This window comes from Dasypus novemcinctus, chromosome 2 (genome assembly GCF_030445035.2).
Source record: "Dasypus novemcinctus isolate mDasNov1 chromosome 2, mDasNov1.1.hap2, whole genome shotgun sequence".
Lineage (NCBI taxonomy): Eukaryota > Metazoa > Chordata > Mammalia > Cingulata > Dasypodidae > Dasypus > Dasypus novemcinctus.
Window position 1 is genome coordinate 180946199 of NC_080674.1, and position 20170 is coordinate 180966368.

General features: G+C 52.0%; 1 protein-coding gene across 1 annotated transcript in view; it reads left to right on the forward strand.

Annotated features, from left to right (window-relative positions):
• Window positions 1–2183: 2183 nt before the first annotated feature.
• KCNIP1 (potassium voltage-gated channel interacting protein 1) overlaps window positions 2184–20170 on the forward strand; it is a 401890-nt gene continuing 383903 nt past the window's right edge. Inside the window, exon 1 of the mRNA XM_058282082.1 lies at window positions 2184–2663. Coding sequence (XP_058138065.1) covers window positions 2576–2663 — 88 coding nt within the window. The 5' untranslated portion in view covers window positions 2184–2575. The remainder of the gene's footprint in view (window positions 2664–20170) is intronic.

Below are 20170 nucleotides of genomic sequence, written 5' to 3' on the forward strand. Positions count from 1 at the left end.
GTGCTCAAGACCCCTGCCTGTCGCTCCTTGTCTACCAGGAGCGGTTCCATGCACAGGTTCTTTTCTTCTTCTTAACACCTACCTGCTCTGTGTCTCAATCCCACTAAGACAATTCCACTAAAATTGTACAAAGCAGAAGTTAATCAGGTAAACTGACTCTTGACAAGGGCTCAATGTCTGATGATGAATCCACTACACTGTAAGGTCCATTTGTCATGGACCATGTCTGTCTAGCTTGCCTAACCTAGCATTTCTACATCCTGCATGCTCAGGTCCTCCTACATCCTGCATGCTCATTGCTCCCTGCGTCCTGGGTGCTCAGTGTTCCCCACATCCTGGGTGCTCAATGCTCCCTGCATCCTGGGTGCTCAGCTCCTCCTACATCCTGGGAGCTCATTAAATATTGGAAAAGTGAATAAGGGAGCAAAAGACTAAACGCCATGGGCATTCCTAAATACCATGTACCTTTTAACTGGGACCTTCAAAACCTTAAATCATGGGAAGCGGACTTGGCCCAGTGGTTAGGGCGTCCGTCTACCACACGGGAGGTCCGCGGTTCAAACCCCGGGCCTCCTTGACCCGGGTGGAGCTGGCCCATGCGCAGTGCTGATGCGCGCAAGGAGTGCCCTGCCACGCAGGGGTGTCCCCCGCGTAGGGGAGCCCCACGTGCAAGGTGTGCGCCCCGTAAGGAGAGCCGCCCAGCGCGAAAGAAAGTGCAGCCTGCCCAGGAATGGCGCCGCACACACGGAGAGCTGATGCAGCAAGATGACACAACAAAAGAAGCACAGATTCCCGTGCCGCTGACAACAACAGAAGTGGACAAAGAAGATGCAGCAGATAGACACAGAGAACAGACAACTGGGGCGGGGAGAAAAGAGAGAAATAAATAAATAAATCTTTAAAAAAAAAACCCTTAACTCAACGAGTGAATAATGTGGCAATTTCAAGCTCCACGGGGTCTCTTCAGTGAGGGCCCCATTCCATTTTACGTAGCGTGACTCACACCACGCTGTTGACTCAGTGAGTGTAGGCCACTCCAGGCCTGGAGGAAGGCTCTAGAGCTGTGGTACGACTCTGGGACCTTTTCTCGGAGCAGGAATTTGTTGGTGGCCACCCTCAGGGATAAGGTTTGTTTCTTCAAAATTCACTTCCACATGCTCCAAAGCATTTTGGGGGAAAACAGCCATGGCGCAGGAGTTCTGCTCTCTTTGGCATTTTGTCAACCAGCAGTCTCCATTCTCTGACTCATAAGCAACGAGTTGGAGAAGGAGATGACAAGGAGATGAGCCGATGGAGGGGAAAAGGAAGACATTCCCAGGGCATGTCCTAGCTGTTGAGACTACAGTGGGTTTCATAGGTGTTCAGATCTAGCCGCAAAGCACTGGCAGGCGGTGCCTCTGGTGATGAGCCCTGAGAACTTCAGAGTCCCCAAAGAGGGTAAAGGGAGAGTGCAGTGGAGGGAGATCCATGCACTCACTGTGGGACGTTGGGTGAGATGTCCCCTCCCAACCCTCATGGCTGTAATCAGGAAGGGAGGCCAGAATTGTATGGAGCACGGGTTAGACTTTCCGTTTGCATCATGCCTTGCAGTTTTACCAGTAAGAGTGTTGTACCATAGTTAAACTCTGTGAATCTCATCATTTTCCTTTTTGGCATTTCTGAGCACCTCCTTCTAAATCAAAAACAGTCCTAGTTGAAAAAAATATATAGCCCTCTCCTTCAGTTAACAGTACAACAGATTCTTGCCTCCTCTGCAGGGGTGGAGGCTGGAACTGAACAGTTTGACTCTGATTCTGGGGCACCCAGGAGCCAGGAGGCAGCTGGAGGCATTGGGGTTCCCGGTCTGAGTGTGTTTTGAGCCGGTGTGGAGGGGGCAAGAGAGTCGAGTGGGCTCCCGCCAACGTGCACAGGCTGGGTCCCCCCAGAGGGTCCCCGCTCAGCCCCCCTTCCCTGAGATGCAAACCAGGCCAGTGGGAGGCCGCCCGCAAACTTTCCACTGGCTTCCAGCTCGGTGGGGAGTTCTCCTTGATCATGACTGATCAGGACAGAGAGAATTGATCCTATTAGATTAGCCAGGAAGGATCAAGTGGGAGAGAGGGGGAGCGCGGGAGGCATGGAGCTGAGTGTTTCGTGCAGCAGTCCCCTCCCTTGGAGTATTAATTGCTACATTACCACTGCCATGTAAGAAAGACAGTCAGCAGCGCCTGGGAGCGCCCCAGCTCCTCCCTCCCCGTTCTGCTCAGCTTCGCTCTCCTCCTTGGTTCCTGGTCCCCTCGGAGCCCTGGCAGTGCCGTCTGGCATCCTGAGGTCCTCTTGTGGTGAGGACTTGAGTGGACAGCAGGAAAGGGTGGGCAGAGGGAGGGAGGAAGGGAGCACACGTCGTGCCCCTGCAGCCTCTCTGGATGCAGAAGCTGGACTCACTGCAGAGGCAGCTGTGCTGTGCCGGCAGCCCCGGCTTCTGGGGTTCATCCAGCTCGTGGGGTTCGCCTAGGCAGGCTTCAAGTTCCGGGGGCACTCAAGGTGGGTGCTTTCCCCACCGGGCGCTGACAGCAGAGCCCACCTCTCCTCTGCCACCATGAGCGGCTGCTCCAAAAGATGCAAGCTTGGGTTCGTGAAATTTGCCCAGACGATCTTCAAGCTCATCACCGGGACCCTCACCAAAGGTAGGGCCTGGACCCTCGGGTTCTGTCTTGATGTGACCTGGCTGGTCGCATTGCCTCTGGCTGGCAAGTGCGGCCGTCCCAGCACGTCCTGGTCTCCGAGGAGGCTGGCGGGGGGGGGGGGGGAGGGCCGGTGGCTGGGATTCGAGGTTGCTGATAACCTGGGTCCCGGCTTGGAGCAGTCGGGCACCACGCCAGGGAGCTCTGCCAGCTGTAATTGCCTGGAACTTTGGAAATGGAGTTGGTGGCGTGTGGCTGCTTGGTGATAGGCAGGCAGAGGTGCAGAACCCCTTCCAGAGCATTGGAAGCGGCTTAGCGTGACTGGAGTTCCAAGAAGTTATCCACGGAGTGTCGGGTCTTGTTGATCAAAGAGAGCTTTGATGCGGTGGGCTGTGAGTAATTCCTGCAGAGCCGAGACGCCCGAGGGAGCCGGCGGGAGATGGCTAACCGGGGCTGGCACCCACCGTGCGCCGTGAGCGCGCAGGATTTGAGTCGCTTCTGCGACGATGTGCCAAGAGCTTTCTTTCAAGGGGGTCCGGGGTCCGGTGCTTCTGGGATTTGCTCGTGGTTCTGCCTTCTCTACATCTCACACCCAGCGTCGACGTCGGTCTTCTCTGCTTCTTGGCATGCAGGCAGGTTGCAGGACTAATTCTCTGGGCGATCTAGAAAGGGCCGTTGGGGACGGGCAAGGACTGCGTGTGCTTCGTTCAGCCCCCAGCAGGGGCAGGCAGCTGTGTCTCCCCCCCAGAGGGGTGACTAACTTCCTGGGGGCCATCCCTGCCTCTTAACCCCCACTGTATACCCTGAAGCAGTCATTCACGGAGACGGTGACAAACTTTCTGGGGATACAATTTAAAGGGAGAGCAGCAGTATGATATGGTTTCACTGGCTGGGGAAAAAAGTCTTTAAATATTCATCTTCTCTTTTGGGGAGAAGCGCAAGCAGGATGTGCAGGGAAGGAGGCCCACAAACCCTTGATCAGTGTTTTAAAAACATGATGAGAGAAACTACCGGCTGTGTAGACACAGCTCTGATGACAAGGCGAACACACCTGGCTGCCCAGGGGGTCTAGCTCAGGGCACTTGTATGGTATGGGGTGGGGGGGGGGTTGTGTTTATCTTTTTCTCAGGGGTTTCTGACCTTCCCTTCTTTTCCCTATTGCATTTTTGAATTAGGGGGCTGCCCCTCCAGGAGACGCAGGCTCAGTGGACTGAGCCCCTGTGTTGAGGGTCAGGCTGCCCTGCAGAATTTCTGGAGATCTGGAGTGGAATGGCCTGAGCTGAGGGGGGCCTAGAAGCAGCAGCTATTGGTGGCTTTGCTTCTGGGAGAAGGAGGCGGTGGAGGAAACCATCGGAGACAGATTGAGGGTTTTCTTCCCAAGATTTGAGGAATGGATGGGTGAGGGGCAGAATCCTAGCTTGGCTTCTAGTTCCCAGAGGTGCTGGGTGGCAGGGGGGTGCAGTGAAAGAGCCGTGCCCTGGGTTGGGAAACCTAGGTCCCAGCTCTGGCTCTGCTGCCTGGGCAAGGCACAACCTCTCTGGGTCTCAGTTTCCTCATCTGTAAAGAGTGCATTACCTCCTACTTGTCTACCCCTAGGAGTGTGGCAAGACTCCCACGAAATGCAGACACAGAATCCCTTTACTGCGTGTGCTGCAGTGACCGGATGGGGAAAGGGGCCAGGCACGAGGCCGGGCACCGTCCAGGCCCATCCTCTCTGCCGGAGCTCGGGAGTTCAGCTGACCGCAGGTGGGTCAGCACACCCCGGCAGCAGTGAAGAGGAAGAGAGACCACAGGAGGACATTAGGCAGCAAGAGGGGCAAGTGTGAGGCATAAGGGAAAGTGTGTGCAAAGGACTGTGTGTGTCTGTGTGAGTGAAAGAGAGAGAGCAGATGGCTATTGGAAGAAATGAGCATAACATTTTCTTCTGCGCATTTGCCTGCGTTCATTTGCGCAGCATTTATTTATTGAGCACCTACTCTGTGCCACGTGCCCACCACTGCACACTGAGCACGTGGATAAGACCCAGGCCCTGCATCACGGAACTTGCCATCCAGTGGGGCCACCTCACATGCAGCGTCACCCGGACATCACACCGATCCCTGAGACGGAGGGGACACATGGGCCAAGTAGCACAGAGAAGAGGGGCTGAGCGCAGACTGAGGCGCTTTCTCCTCTGAAAGTGGTGGCTAAGGGAGATGGGGAGGAGGGGCAGACTGGGCAGGGGGAGGTGACGGAGGAAGCAGTGGGAGGGGTCCCCGAGTGTCCCCCTCCACCGAGAAGCAGGTGCATCAGCATGGCTCCCTCCCTCCATCAGCATCCCAGAAACCAAGATCCCGATGACACAGTAAGCGTCTCCTGGGGACCTGCACGGGGGGCCACGTGGCCGCCTGGCCTTCCTCTGACCTGCTTCAGGCCCGAGTTCTCTGCAGCTAGGGCTTGGGTGGTTCTGGTCTTAGCTCCCTGGTGGCCTTTGCCTCAGCTCAGTAGAGAGGGCCCAGTGTTTACCCAGCCCGCCTCTGGGCTCCATTCCAGGCATGTGCTGGGCAACTGGAGTTCTCACCAAACCAGGTGTTGGCTAAGTATTTTCTTTATAAATGACAGCGGGAGCAGGGGGTGGGGAGAGAAAGGTCTTTGGAGTCTCCAGAAAAATCCTCTTAGTGTATAGACCTGCCCCGGATTTAGATTTAGATTCGACCTTATATGGATACACTACATCTGCTTAATGATTTCTGGTTTTAATTGTGATTTCACTGCCCTGAGTCCTAGATTTGCAATAATCCAATCCTCAGGAGAAGGATACTCTCTTTGTTCCTGATGGGATTGAGGAAAGAAAAGTTTCTTTTGGACCAGATACCTCCTGCTGGTTCTGAGGGCGACTTCTTGTTTCTTGTTACCAGCCTTGGGAAGAAAGAGGGCCCAAGACCTTCCTCCCTGCCCTACCTGGTCCTGGACCTTGGTCATCTTCCCCCAGATGCCACAATCACCTTTCCCACCCATTGGTCACAGAATCCAGGTGGCCTGATTGCTCCTTGATGCCCCACTGCAGAAATGAACTGATCGCTGCTCTCCATCATCTCCTTGACCTTGAGCGATTCCCCTCATAGTCTTGATCATAATTTGTGACCCTATGATCCTTTCAGGATGGTTTACCTTTAAGCGCCATTCCTCACGTGGCCTATGGCTGCTAGCATCGTGCCCACTGTCCAGGAGGCGCTTTACAGATGCCAATGAATGAGTGCAACAGCATGCCATTGGCACCGCGACCCGCCAGCGGCCCTGAGCTGATACTTTGAGTCAGAGCTTTCTAGGAAGTGCCACCCTGGCACCTGCTACAGAGCCACCATCGATGACTTCTGAACTCTGTTCAGCTGCAAGAGCAGCGTGTGTGGCCCCAGCGTGAAGGCATTCGAGACCCTCCTGAGCTCTCTTGTGTCTACAGAAGGGTCCTCAAGGGGAAGGTGGGGTGAGCAGAGTTCCGGCACCCCTACACCTTCAGCTCTCCTTTAATTTGTCATATGTATTGGATTTCTCCAAAATGTAACGAATTTCTCTGCTTTTAAAAAATCAAACCACGAATGCAGCTGGGAGACACAATCGGTTGCCAGCTGGACAAGCCAGGGTTCTTACGCATACTGGCTGGGAAACTTGGTGCTGGGTCCCTCCTGTTCTGGTCTCAGTTTCTATAAAATGGGAGCATAACACCCTCCTTATATGATGAGTCATGGCTGTGCATCTAAAGCTCCCTGCATAATAAGAAGCACTTGGTAAAACATTAGTCTTTTTGACTGCTGTCATTGACTGATAATCTCAGGCTTCCCTGATAGCCCCAGGGCAGGCAGAGACACTCATTCTCTGCTTCTTCAGCTCCCAGCATAGACAGATTTTGAGCTTGGATGCTCCAGAAGAGTTGGATGAAAGCATAGGGCCCCCCTAAGTTCCTGGATGATTTCAGATGATTCAGTTCCTGTCCCCTCTACAAGCTTGGCTGTCCTAAGGTCTCACCCAACTCTGACTCTCTGGGTTTAGGCCACTTCCCTCACCTGATTTCCTTATTAGGAGGAAGAACCTGCTTCCCGGGGCCAGGCCAGGGTCTGCTCTTTGAATTAGGAGAAGCCCAGCCCCTGGTTGGGTGCATGCATAAGCCAGGGTCTGGGGACCCAGCCTCTTTTCCTGGGCAGCCAGTTCCCAGCCCCCTCACAGTTGCCCTGGGGCTGCCGGCTGGAGCCAGAAGTTGGGCAGAACCCACCTCCTTCTGCACATGGGGAGAAAATCTGTGACCCCAGACATAGGTCAGGAAGCCCAAGCCAGCACGGGTAGAATCAAATCCAGGAAGAGGTTCTGGCATCCTCCGGCCACCCACAGCTTGATGGTCACCCAGCTCCCCAGATGGTAAAGTGAGTGCTTGGGGTCAGGAGTGGGTAGGTGACCTCATGAGATTTATCTCAAGGACAACACCCTGAAGCCCCAACTTCCCCTCCCACCTCAGACGAGGTCGTTCCTCTCCATGCAATGCAGAATCTCAGCTTCAGACCGTCCAAGGCATGCTGTTCCTCTTGCCTCCTCCCCACTGCTGGTCAAGATCCTAGAGAAATTGACCTTGGACCTGGGGATGGCTCTGCATTTAGGTAGGATGGACTTGAGTCCCAACTCTGCTACCTCCCAGCTGTGTGAGCTTGGGTGAGCCATACAATCACCCAGAGTAAGTTTTAACTGGAGATAATAACCATATCAATTGCACAAGGTTGTCTTTTAATTTAATGAATGTTGTGCAAGTAAAGGGATGACACTTAGCAAAGCAGGTACCTCTGATCCCCCTGGCCAAACCCTAATCCCAGCCTAGAAGTAGATATTGTGACAACCATTTTTACAGGTAAGGAAACTGATGTTTGGCTAGTCCAGGCCATTCCACTGGAGAAAAGCAGAGCCGGGATTAGAAGCTCAGTCCAGCTGGTGCCAAGACCAGGCACTTCCTCTCCATTCCCCAGGGCTGGAGCAACCCAATGCTCTGGCCTGCATTGCTCCCTTTGCCACCAGCAGGGAGCCCCCCCAACTTTCCACCAGCGTTGTTGGTGAGTTTGTCAAGAACGGCTGTACAGCAGGGTCTCTTCATGGCAGCCGTCTCTTGCACAAAGGATTGGGACAAATTCCATAAGGTCTCATGGCTTGGGTTAAGGAATAATTTTTCATGAGGGAATGGGAACACTCAATAGGCCAAGGTCAGCAGGATTCTGTACTCTCCCTACAGTCCCGTAACCTCTCAGGGAGGTGTGATGGTACCAGGGCATCTGCTGGACACCGAGTGGGCTCTGTTCCTGGGAGGACCTTCCCCGCTGCTCTCCCTTCTTACAGGGCAAGTTTGAGGAATGGTCTTGGCAATGGAGAAATTCCAGGCAGTCCGGAATGGAGGTATCAGCAGTGTATTTGTTTCCATAACCAAGTACCACAAACTAGGGTGGCTTGAAAGCATAGAAACATTTTTTTCCAGCGTTCTGGAGTTTAGAAGTCTGGAATCCGGGTGTCCAAAGTTACTAGAGGAGGAGCCTTCCTTGTCTCTTCCAGCTTCTGGTGCTCCAGGCATTCCTTGGTTTGTGGCTGCATGGCTCCAACCCCTGCCTCCGTCTTCACATGCTGTCTTCCTTCCGTGTCTGTGTCTTTGCATCCAAATTCCTTCTTCTTACAAGGACACCAGTCAAGTTGGGTTTGGCCCTCTTCCAGTATGACCTCATCCTTTTTTTATAAGATTTATTGACTTACTTTATTTTTTATTTATTTATCCCCCCTCTCCCAGATAGTTCTCTTATCTCTCTGCTCATTGTTTGCTCACCTTCTCCAGGAGGCACCTGGAACCAAACCCATGACCTCTCTCATGAGAGGCGAGTGCCCAATGGCCTGAGCCACATCCGTTCCCTGCAAGCTGTGGCATCTGCTGGCTTGTGGCATCTAGCTCGTTGCGGTGAGAGGCAGCATCTTCTTTTAGGAAATACTGAGACCCAAACCCGGGTGGGCAGGCAGCCAACTGGTTGAGTCATATTCGCTTCCCTCCTCATCTTAATTTTACAAAGTACATCTGCAAAGCTCCTGTTTCCAAATAAGGTCACTTTCTCAGTTCCTGGGGGGACAAGAAATTTTGGAGGATACTATTCAACCCAGTACAGATTGTTTACTAGAAATGTCTGAGAAAGCAATTGCCCTGACACTGGGGACCTGGGGGCTTGTGAGATGGCGCAGTGTTCTTATCGGCAGAGTTGAGCTCGGGCGCTGCCCTCTGCTGGGAGGGGAGAGAGGCCCCCGTGCCCAGGTCCCAGCCAGCTCATTGTCCTGGCTTCACAGGCCGGGCACTGAGGTCACTTTGGGATAGCACTGCTCCCTGCATCCTAGGACCCCGAGTGCCTGCGCCGTGTCATCGGCAGGAAACCCCATCGTCAGGGCTTCTTGGTCTATGACTAATGCCCTCGTCCCAAGCCAGAGCCTGCCAGGGTAGGGGAGATGTCCACCTCGGCACTCTGGTGCCCAGGGCCTGACCACACAGACGGCCTCCTCCCAGGAGGATATAACAGGCCATTGTTCCCTGACCCACTGCAGCCATCCAGGGGCCGTCTGGGGTCCCGTAGCCCCAAGGCAAGAGGGGAGAGAGGAAGGGGGTCCTCCTGCCACCTACCAAGGCTGCCTCTCTGTGGGGCCCTGGCCTCGCTTCCAGATAACCCCGATACCATGCAGGAGTAATTCGTTCAGGGCTGCTTATCCCAGCTGGCTGCACAGGCAGCCTATTAAGTCCAGGACCACAAGGGAGCAGCTAGTTTGTTTCAAATTAAAAGTAGCTGGAATGGGGCCCCCTTGCAGGCGGAAGGGGACAGCGGGCCACTCCAAGGCACAGGTGGAGGGGATGGAGACAGGTCTTACCCGCTCTGCCTTCTGAGGCCAGGAGGTCCCTTGCCATGCTGGGTGACTCTCCTCTCCCCCAGTCCTCTTGGGGTTTCCCATCCCAGGGCCCAGAAGGTCCCCGGGGCTGCCTCCCTCCCCAGACCCCAGGTTCCAAGTCTGACAGCTGTGGGGTTCCTGTCTTGGTTCCCAAGCGCTGCTGCCTAAAAGCCACACACCGGGTGGCTTAGAACCAGAGAAGTCTATTGCCTCTGGATTCTGGATCCAAGGTGTCAGCAGGGCTGTGCTCCCTCCAAAGGCTCTGGGACACTCCTTCAGGGCTGTTTCCAGCTAATGGTGGCCCTAGACGTTCTTAGCCTGTGGCTGCACCACTGCAGGCTCCGCCACCGTCTTCACACCCTTCTCCTCTGTGAGGCTGTCTTCCCCTCTTTTGTCGCTTATGACATTTATCATTGGATTCAGGACCCACCCGGTGACCCAGGGTGACCACATCTCGACATCTGTAGTGTCATTACATCTGCAAAGACCCTTTTTCCAAAGAAGGTCACGTTCACAGGTTCTGGGATGTGGATGTAAATTTTAGGGGCTACCATTTAACTCACTGCAAGTCCAAGAGTGACGGTCAGCATTTGAAGTAGCCAGGAAAAGCAGCAAGGTGCAGGGAAATTAAGAGAACAGCTCTGGAGCCTGATGACCTGGGGTTCAAGGCCTGCCGCTTCCTATCAGATAGTCCCAGACAAGCCACTTCATCTCCTGAGGCTCAGCGTCCTCCCCTGTAAAATGGGGCAAATGACCCCTTCCCAGGGGCACTGAGGGACCGACTGAGGTGGTGCAGGGCATGTGCATAGTTCCTGGCACATAACAGCTGCACAGTAAAAGACCACTTTCCTCCTTCCCCCTTGTCTTCTTGTGTAAATCAACTTCAGCCTTATAGCCAGGAGAAAGGAGGCTACAGGCCAGGTCTGTCTCCAGGCTCTTCTCTAGATGTCCTGCTGCTCCAGAGTGGCCCTCTCTGCCCCTGGTCACTCTTGCTTACTAGTTCTCTCATTAAGAACTTGTCAAATTCTGAAAGCATCCTTTTTACTTGGTTGGTTGTTGTCCATCCACTGCCATGAGAACACGAGCCCTGCAAGGGTGTTCTCCGGGTGGAGCTGGGCTATGCTACCTTAAGCACCCAATAAATGTTGAATAGATGATGATTACCTGCTTTCCTTGCCCTGGAGTCCCTTCATGGGGCCTGATTTGGGTCCAGCTAGTCCTGGGGCTCCTTGCTCTGAATTTCTGGGCTGGAGCGTGGCAGAGTTTGGTGAGATGGGGAGTCAATGCGAGGCCAAGCCTAGTTGGTGCTTGTTCCCTTTCCAGCCCTGGGCTTCTGTCCTCTGCTCCTCCAGCTCTCTGCATGGGTAGCCCAGCCCTACACGAACCACTTCAGCTGCCCAGGTACTCAGGCAAGGTTGGGGTTCCTCTCTGGGTCCATCTGCAGCCCAACTGGAAGGGCAGCAAGGAGGACCTGGGGCATCCACAGAACAGGGAGCTAGAGAGCTTTCCAGAGTATCTCATTGGGAGAGGAGCAGAGATGGTGTCTCCTTGGTCAGCTGACAGAAAGAGAAGCCGAGCAAGACAGATGTGATGAAAGACGTGTCTCCCTCCGCTGACACTCTCCCATCCTCTGCCTACCCCGTCATCCTCACAGATCCCCATTTGGAGCCAGAAGAAAGCTGTGATCCTCTGTTAGGGCAGGGGGTGGGAGGAGCAGATCCTGTTCCTTCTCTTTGGGAGAAGCTGCGAGTTCCCATTTTGTGTTCACAGGGAATCACATTCGCCCATTGAGCCAGTGGTTTCCCTTCTCTGGACCTCGGTTTCTTCATCTCTAAAATGAAGGAGCTGAGAGAGCAGGTGTAGCTCAAGTGGTTGTGTGCCTGCTTCCCATGTTCGAGGTCTTGGGTCCAATCCCCGATACCACATTAAAAAAAAAATGGAGTTGATTTTTTCAAAGGTCCATTCCAACTTTGCAATGTCCAGATTTAATGACAATGATGGAGTGCTGTATGTAGTGGCTGCTCTGTACCTGACTTGTGGGGATTGAATCAGGTCCCCCACAAAAGGCATGTCCTTTATCTTTATCAGCACTCCTGTGGGTGCAGACTCATGGGTAAATAGGACCCATGGCAATGTTATAATCAACTGAATCAGGGTGGGCCTTCGCCCAGTATTGCTGAAGGCACTTAGCAGCAAATGAAACTAGACATGGAAGTGGAAGCCAGAAATTAGCAGAAGTCAGAAGCCATGGGAACCAGAGGAGCAGACACAAAGGGAGAGAGCGCCATGTGAGGTAGGATTGCCGGAACGCTGCAGACTCTGGGAGAAAGTCAACCCTGCCAGTACCTTGCGGATGGACTTCTAGCCTCAAAACCATGAGACGATAAATTTCCATCCTTGAAACCAACCCAGTGTGTGGCACTTGTCCTAGCAGCCCTGGAAACTAGGACATGGTCCTAAGCACTTGGCATATACCATTTTATTTAATGCACACAAGAACCCTGCAAAGTGGACAGCCCTCGTTAACGCCATTTACAGATAAGAAAAGCGAAGGGCCTAGTTCAAGGTCACAGAGCTAACGTGGGACAGAGCTGGGATTCCAACCCTCTGCTGTCTGTCGGTCTCCAAGTCTAGGTTTTTGTCCTCCCATGTTGCACCCCCTCCATTTCTAAAAGTCACATTCGAGATTAGAGGGCCATGGAGACCAACACTGTTTCGTTTCCTTTTTGGTCAAGGGGTGATGCGCAGTCTTATTTCAGAAGTCAAGGTTTCAAGGCCTCCATCTGACTCGAGGAATACAGCTCAGGAGGATTCACCTGACATCAGTCGCCTCGCCCCCCACCTACACTCCAAATCCATCACCCCCACATCACCTTTTACAGTCAAACAACAGCAAAATAGGAGAAATGCCTGATAGCCAAGATTGAAGGAGAGAGAAAAAAAGGGCACACCACCCAACAGGCAGTTCACACTGTAATTCCAGCCTGGCCAATTTTCATTTCTTGCTGGAATGGGTTTGGGTGGAAGTTGAGGCAGAGACTCAAGCAAGAGTGAAAAGGGAGATGTGGTCCCAGGGCTGTGTCTAAGAGGCTGGGGTTAGCCTACCCCAACTGTCTTTCTGTAATCCTTTGATTAAACTCAGGGCCAGTTTGGGTGATATTTTTCAAACAGGCAGGGCCAAGCTCAGGCTTGCTGCTGGTATCTGCAAACATCAGCTTGGAAGTGGCCGCCCCTCGGAGTTTAGGAGGGTTCCAAGCCATGAGGCATACTGGATTGCAGAAGGCTTTGCTCCAGCCCTCTGCTGATGAACTGCAAGCACGTAAGCGCCTAGAAGCAGCGGCCTCACGTTCCAAACTCAGCAGAAACCACGAGAGGAGTAATAATTGCTGCCATTCATTGAGTGCAGTCTTTCAGCCTGAGGGGATTGCCAGCTTCTCTACCTTCAGTTCAGTCCTAGCCTGCGAGTTCCCTTCTCACTCATAATTCCCGACCTGAGCCTTGGCGAGGTTGAATGACTTGCCCGAGGCCACAAAGCTGGACTGTGCACAGCACCACAAGGACCCTCTCCTGGTCAGGACCCTGTCAGACCCACAGTCAATTCTAGTCTTTTTTCTTTTTTTTCATTATGGTAAACTATATATGTATACAACATAAATTGGTCAATTTAATCATTTTAATTAAAAAATTGTAATTTAATGACTCCTTTATTCTTTTAATCATTCACTCATTTTGTTTTTCACTTTTTTTCATTTTTTTAATTAGAGCAGTTGTTGGTTTACAGAATATTATGCAGAAAATACAGAGCCCCACATGCCCTCACACACAGTTTCCTTTATTTTTTAACATTATGCATGAGTGTGATACCTTTGTTACAATCGATGAAATAATATTTTTGCAATTATGCTATTAACTATAATCCATGGTTTACATTAGGGTCTCTCTTTGTGTTGTGAAGTTCTATGGGTTATTTAAATTTTTTTTCTGGTAACATATGTTTAACTTAAAATTTCCTATTCCTTTTAAATATACTATTCGGGGTGCTAATTACAGTAAACAATGTCGAGCGACCATCACCACCCTCCATTACGGAAGCCTTCCCATCACCCCAAACAGAGAAGTCTGTTCCCATTCAGCATCAACTCCCCATTCCCTACCTCCGCTCAGGGCCCCTGTATTCTAGTGTCGGACTCTGAATTTACATACTCTAATTCTTTTATCTCAGTGAGATCAAACTGTATTTATCCTTCTGAGTCTGGTTTGTTCGACTCACAATGATGTCTTCAAGGCTCCCCCACTGTGTCGCACGTGTTAGTACTCCATTCCCTTTTACGGCTGAATGATAGTCCATTGTGTGGATGTAGGGCATCTGTCAGGGAACCCCAGACAATTCTTTGCATAGCATTCATGCCCGTTATTTTTACAAAGCCCTGCCTCCAATGTCTCTTGTCACCATCAGAGTCAAATGCAGACTCAGCGAGGCCACAGGTTTGCATGATCACACTTGGCACGCCTCTTCCCCCCTTTTGTCTCATTCACCCCAGGTGGCCACCCAGACACAGCCCACGGTGGGTGCACTTGCTCAAATGCTGAGCTCCCTCATTCTCAGGGTTCTCATGCTTACAGTTCCCTCCCTTGGTTGGGACTCTTTCCCCCAGATGCCCGCTCACTTCATTCCAATCACCTCCTGTCTACAGGTGCACCCACATCTCTTTCTACACACACCAGCCTCTCTATCCCCTAACGCTGCCCTGTGTTTTGGCAAAGCACTCAGTGTTCCCTGCAATCACGTTCTCTATTTAGTCACCTGTTTGTGTCCAGCTGACTCGCCTGGCACACAGTAGGTCCTCAGTGGAAGCTCAGGGGAGAAGCCCGAGGCCCAGGGGAAGGGCGCCCAGCAAGCTGGAGGCGAAGCTGGTTCTTGCATCTGGGTCTCCTAAGTCTCATTCCATTCCCTACAAGGTCCTTTCGAGGCCCTGGTTCCCTTCTTGTGTCCATCTGTCCATCCATACTTAGTTCACAGGCCTTGACGGACTGTTTCACCCCTTGGCAAGGCCCCTGGATATTCCTGCATCCTGGATATGAGGATGTAAGCCATCGTCTTGCCTCTGCCTACCATCCTGAGAATCCCGCCTTTCGGTTGCCGCAGCCTGGGGGCTCCTTGGTGACTCTTTCATTTATTCTCACCATGGAAAGATAGGAAAGGACTGCCTCTCCAGGCTGCTCTCTGCTGCTTTCCACAAAGCGGCTCCTCTGGGAGGGTACGACTTGGCAAGTCACAAGCTAAGGCCCAGGGGGCTCCAAACACAACTGGCTCCCCAGCCTCATTTTCCCTTGAAGATCCAGAAACTTCTGGGAAATGAGTTGTGGAGCTCAGCAGACTCCAAATCCAAAACCATCATTCTCAAGCTGCTTTCAAGCTTGGTCTCTCAACTCTAGAAGAAGCTTGCTAATGCCCATCTTGCAGATGTAGTTTGCGATGCGCTTAAAGTGTTTTCTGCAGCGCTTGTGTCCTATTAAGTGCTTAACAAACCATGGGCTGCTTTTGCTTTTTTTTTTTTTTATTGCTGTTTATAAAGGCTGAGCTTATGTCTCCTCTCACTGACATCCTAGTCAGTCCGGGGACCTCCTCGGTCTTTGAAAATGGCTGGTCGATGGAAAGGCTCATCCTCGTGGATCAGCAAAGGGTCAGAGGCATCTTTGACTTTCCCTTTGCCTCCCCTTGCCCTACCTGGAGTCACAGATTGTCAGGCATGAAGGGTCTTATGGTAGGCAGACTGGACGGGAGGGCCAACACGTCGTTCAGAAAATGAGCCTATGGTCCAGAACCCTCTGCATGTCCCTCTGTCCAGCCCTTCCTCCTCCCAGCCCCATCCCCAGCCGACATGCTCCTGCTGATAGCTAACAGGAAGAGGGCAAGTAAGTAATCCACCTGGGGACAACTACATGAAATCTGAATTTTGTGACACTCCCCTAGGCCTGGGTCAGACCCCTTTCAGGACGCCTCCACCCCGGAGGGCTGGAGCTGGTCCCAAATGGGAACACACCCCAGGCTGGCGAGCAGGCCATTGCACAACCCTTGGTAGCTTAATGCCCCAAAACTAACGAGTACTAGCGCTAGGGTACTAGCGCTAGGGTACTAGCCGCTAGACTCCTGTTTCAAATGGCCACCATGATGTAGAAATAAAGCAGGCGTGGGATCCCCCGACGTTAACCGGCGCCTGTGGGTTGGATCCTGGACTTTGAAGCCCGCGTGCACTGCCGCAAGGCCACGTGGGCTGCCCAGAGCCTGAAGCCAGCCGGTCTCGTGAAGGGCAGTGGAGACGCCTGGACACAGCAAATGAGGCCCCCCCCCCCCCCGCCAGCACCCACCACTGCCTCCTCAGTGCACAGGGGGCACCCAGGGCCAGGGTAAGAAAGGCTCTTGAACTAGGTACCAGAGAGGCCGAGCCCCACTGGCTGGTGGCTGGGGGTAAGGGATGGAGGGTGGCCCAGGCCCCTCCTAGGGGTGGCTTGTGTCCACACAGTCAGCCACGGCCAGGCAAGGCCCCGCCTCGCTTCAGCTTCGTCTCTGCCGCGTGGCTGCACCTCCAGGCAGGGATCCCAGTCTCTCGCCCTTGCTTTGGCCTTTCTCTTACGCTCCAGGCCTGCAGGGACTCCCTGGCTGAACTCGCCTAGGGACAGGGGCCACGTCTCCTTCATTGAGAATGGTCAGCACCCCAGACACGGCCTGGCACGGGGCAGGGGATCAGCCGATGGAGGGAAGGAAATAGGAAGAAGGGAGGGAGAGAGGGAGGAAGGAAGTGAAGGGGGAGAAAGTGAAGAAGGAAGGGGAAGAGGGGAGGAAGAATGGAGAGGGGAAGGGGAGGGAAAAGAAGAGGGAGGAAGGAAAGGGGGAGGGGGAAGGGGTAGAAGAAGGAAGGGAAGGGAGAGGATGGGAAGGGGGCAGGGGTAGGAAGGGAAGGGGCGGGAGGCTGGCGTGCTGGACCCTTTACCTTGAATGTCTTCCTGTGGCTTCTACTCAAGCCGTGTGAGACCACAGCAAGTCTCCCTCCTGCATCGCTATTTCTCTCCGCCCCCAGTCTTGAACCCTTAGCTTATCTTGCCCACTAAATCCTATTGATTATTTCTTCCCCGCGTTTCTCCTGTCACTTCCTTTCTATTTTCAGTGAATCCCTGAAGGCCAAATCCTTACCTCCTCACACCTGCTCTGCGGCAGCAGCCTGCAGACTGCTTTCCTTCCATTTCGCCCCCTCCTGTGTCCTCCACGCCAGAGAGGTGACCCATCCGTCCCGTCCCAGGGGCTTTACTTCTAGGAATCTGTTCTAAGCAAACAGAGCCACAGACTTCATTCAGAGGTGTTTACACGGTTTTAATAACAAAAAAGAGGACACAATCTTGGACTTCAGTCCCCAAACAATGGTTTAAATAAATCTTGAGCTCTCTGATGGAATACTATTAAATGGCTTGAAAAAATTTTTTTTTCAAAGACAATTTTATAACAAGCAGAAGTGTTCTTGCTATATAACATTAGATGGAAAAGCAGGATACAAAGCTCCATGTACTATGTGGTTCCAATCTGTAGGTACAGAAAAAGTAAAATACGAAGTAAACTGAAATAATAACATGGGGTTTTAGCCAGGGTTATATTCTCAAAGTTCTTCTTGATGCTTATCTGCATTGTCTGAATTGTCTCCAATGAGCATGTATATTTAATCAGAAACCATAAAGACATCAGTTGCTGAATACACAAGTTTGATTTTACAGTTCTTCTCAATATGATCAATAAACGTTGTGCTTTCACTGACAGTCCATCACGATCTGTCCGCTCAGTTTTAGAGTCAATCTCAAACTGCTTTGCCTGGCCCAGGCAGCCTGCCTCCCACAAGCCCAGCTTGCCTTCCTGTTGGTCTCTCCTCCTTCATCAGCGCTCTCCTCCAGCGATCCTGGTCCCTGCATGGTTTACAAAGCAGCCTTGTATTTTACATGCCCCTACCTCTCAAACGGGTCAGTAATGCACGCGCACACAGATAAAGCAATCGGGACAAAATAGTAATAATTGGTGGATCAAGGTGAAGTTTCTGGATGCCTCTAGTACTACTTTTGTAGTCAGATATTTTCAAAATAAGGAGTTGGGGGAAATAAAGGAGCAGTGTAGTGTAGTGTTTACAGGAACAGGCTCTACTATGAAATGACCTTGGTTCAAATCCTACTTCTGATGAATATTAATTAGTCAGTAGAGACCTTGGGCAAGTTACTGACTCTGAGTAAAATGGAGATGATGAAAATCATATTTACTTCCTCTGGTTGCCTGGAGGATGGAATGAATGTGTGTGAAGGGCTGGGCAACGGGTCTGACACACCAGCAAGCGTCCACCCACTGTGAATATTAGAATCAATGCTCAACATAGGAACGCGATTCTAGCCGTGAAGTTCTTCATTGTACTCTCGACCTCCCTAAGCTATTCAGCCAGGGATCCAAATGAAGCAAAATGCTGTGACTTGGGGATCTTCCTGGCAGGAAGACAGAGGCGAGCCCCTAGCCTCTAGCCCCTAGCCTGGGAGGTCCCTGAGTCCGGTCTCTGGTCCTGCAAGTGTCCCTATCTCCAGGTCCTGGTCCAGCGCCTGGCACAGAAGAGGCAACCAATAAATGCACAAAACCCAAAATGAGGAACTTGAAGGGCTCAAGTTGTCCTTTAAAGAAAGTCCTTCCCATCAGGTACAGGTTAGTAATTTTGTTGATGCAGCCATTTCTGTTCCCACAGCTTCTGCAAGATGAGGCATTGTCTTGGTAAATTAGCTGTGGATCCAGGAATCCTGCAGTAGGCACGAAAATGCAATCTAATCTCCAATTAAACTTGATTCTGAGAGTATTATTCTGGCCAGACTTATTGTTATGGCAGGTGATGATTCTCCCATAAGGTGGACTCTCAAGAAAACTGGGACTTTGATGCTTGCAAGGCTCAACAAGGCAGGGGCATGGCTCCTGTGGATAGGTAACTGATTTTGCTCGGGACCTCAATGTATGAAGTAGATTCAAGAAAGTTCAAAGCAAATACAGGTAGTCTGTCTGTGGCAGGAAATTTTAAGGCAGGGTTCAGCTGGAAATGGATTGAGAGGGAGAAGGAAGCAAGGCAATCCTCAATGAAGCTAAGAAGTGGGAAGCTGCTGGGGAGGAAAAGATAGCCACAGGGAATTCTCTGAGTCAAACAGAAAAGTATCTGTATAATTGGTGGAAAGAGACATGCTTGCTCAAGGAGAGAACAAACATTTATGCTCTTTTATGCATCTTTTATGCAGCAGGCACTATGCTAAGTGCTTCGCATTCATTATTTCATTGTGAGTGCCCTGTAATCTAAAGGATGTTGTTACACTCGTTTTCCAATTGAGGAAACTGGGACTCAGGGAAGTAAAATAAACTGCCCAAGGTCACGGACAGGCCAGATTTGAACTCTCATTCTCTTTTCCCCCTGCTTTCCTTCCCTGCAGCTCCTTCTGTAAGGACAAATACAAAACCATAAGAACAATGTCATGTTGAGCTGAAACTTACCCCCAAAAATGTAAGAATGAGAAAAAGGCCGTTAAAACAAGTTCGTAAAGAGAGTGGAAGCAAATGATGGCTGGGCCTGCTTGGGACAGGTGATCCGATGCAGGGACGAGCAGTGCCCATTTTTCTCTCGGTCTGCCCCCGTCCTCCCCATGAGGAGCAAAACCTGGGGGCTGGCTGTGACGGTCCAGCCATGGCTAAGAGGCTCGCGTGGGGTCAGGACCTCTACGGAGGGCGCTGGCGGCTTCAAATCAATACGGTTCCGGCTTGTGGCTCAGGAAATTTCAGTTCCAGGCAATGAAAAGAGCCAGCAGAGAGGATCGAGAGACCGTGACGAGCAGAATCACAGAGACACGAGTTGGATTCCAAGAAGATGACAAATGGCCCAGTTTTTATTAATGAGAGAAAAAAGACTCAAGCTCCAGGATAGAAAAATGAGCATGCTGTCAAATCCTGGAAAAATTTTAGAGTGGATTATTAAACCAGTGGTTTGGGAGCACTAAGAAAATCAGGGACAAGGTTGGGGGCGGCTGAGGGGGAGGGCCCAGGCTTTCTCCCACTCTGCGCTTAAGTAGAGATGCTCAGGGGGCCCTGGGGCTGCAGCAGGTCTGGCTGCAGCTGGGCTGGGGGCTGGGGGGCCGTGGAGTCGGGCGGGGCCTTGGACTCTCTGACCACCGCCCCCCACCCCAGCCTGGACAGGGCACGTATGGCAACCCCTGCAGGGCTTTTTCAAATGAGCATGCGTGGGCCTCAAGGCCCATCCAGAGGGGTGGGCTAAGGGAATTATTTGAGAGCCTGACCTCTGAAGGAAGGGATCTCCAGGACCCCAACAGGCTGCTTGTTCTTAACCTTGTGCCGCTCAGCACTTCTCAGTTTTGATATGGAGCAGAGACCGCCCAGGAGTTAGAGTCTGAAGTTGTACTGCCCAAGTTGGAATCCCCGCTCTGCTAGTTACTACTATTTGCCCTGGGCCAAGTTAAATACCTTCCCTGTGCCTCAGTTGCCTTGTCTATGAAGTGGGGGTTCTAATATTAGCTCCAAAATGGAT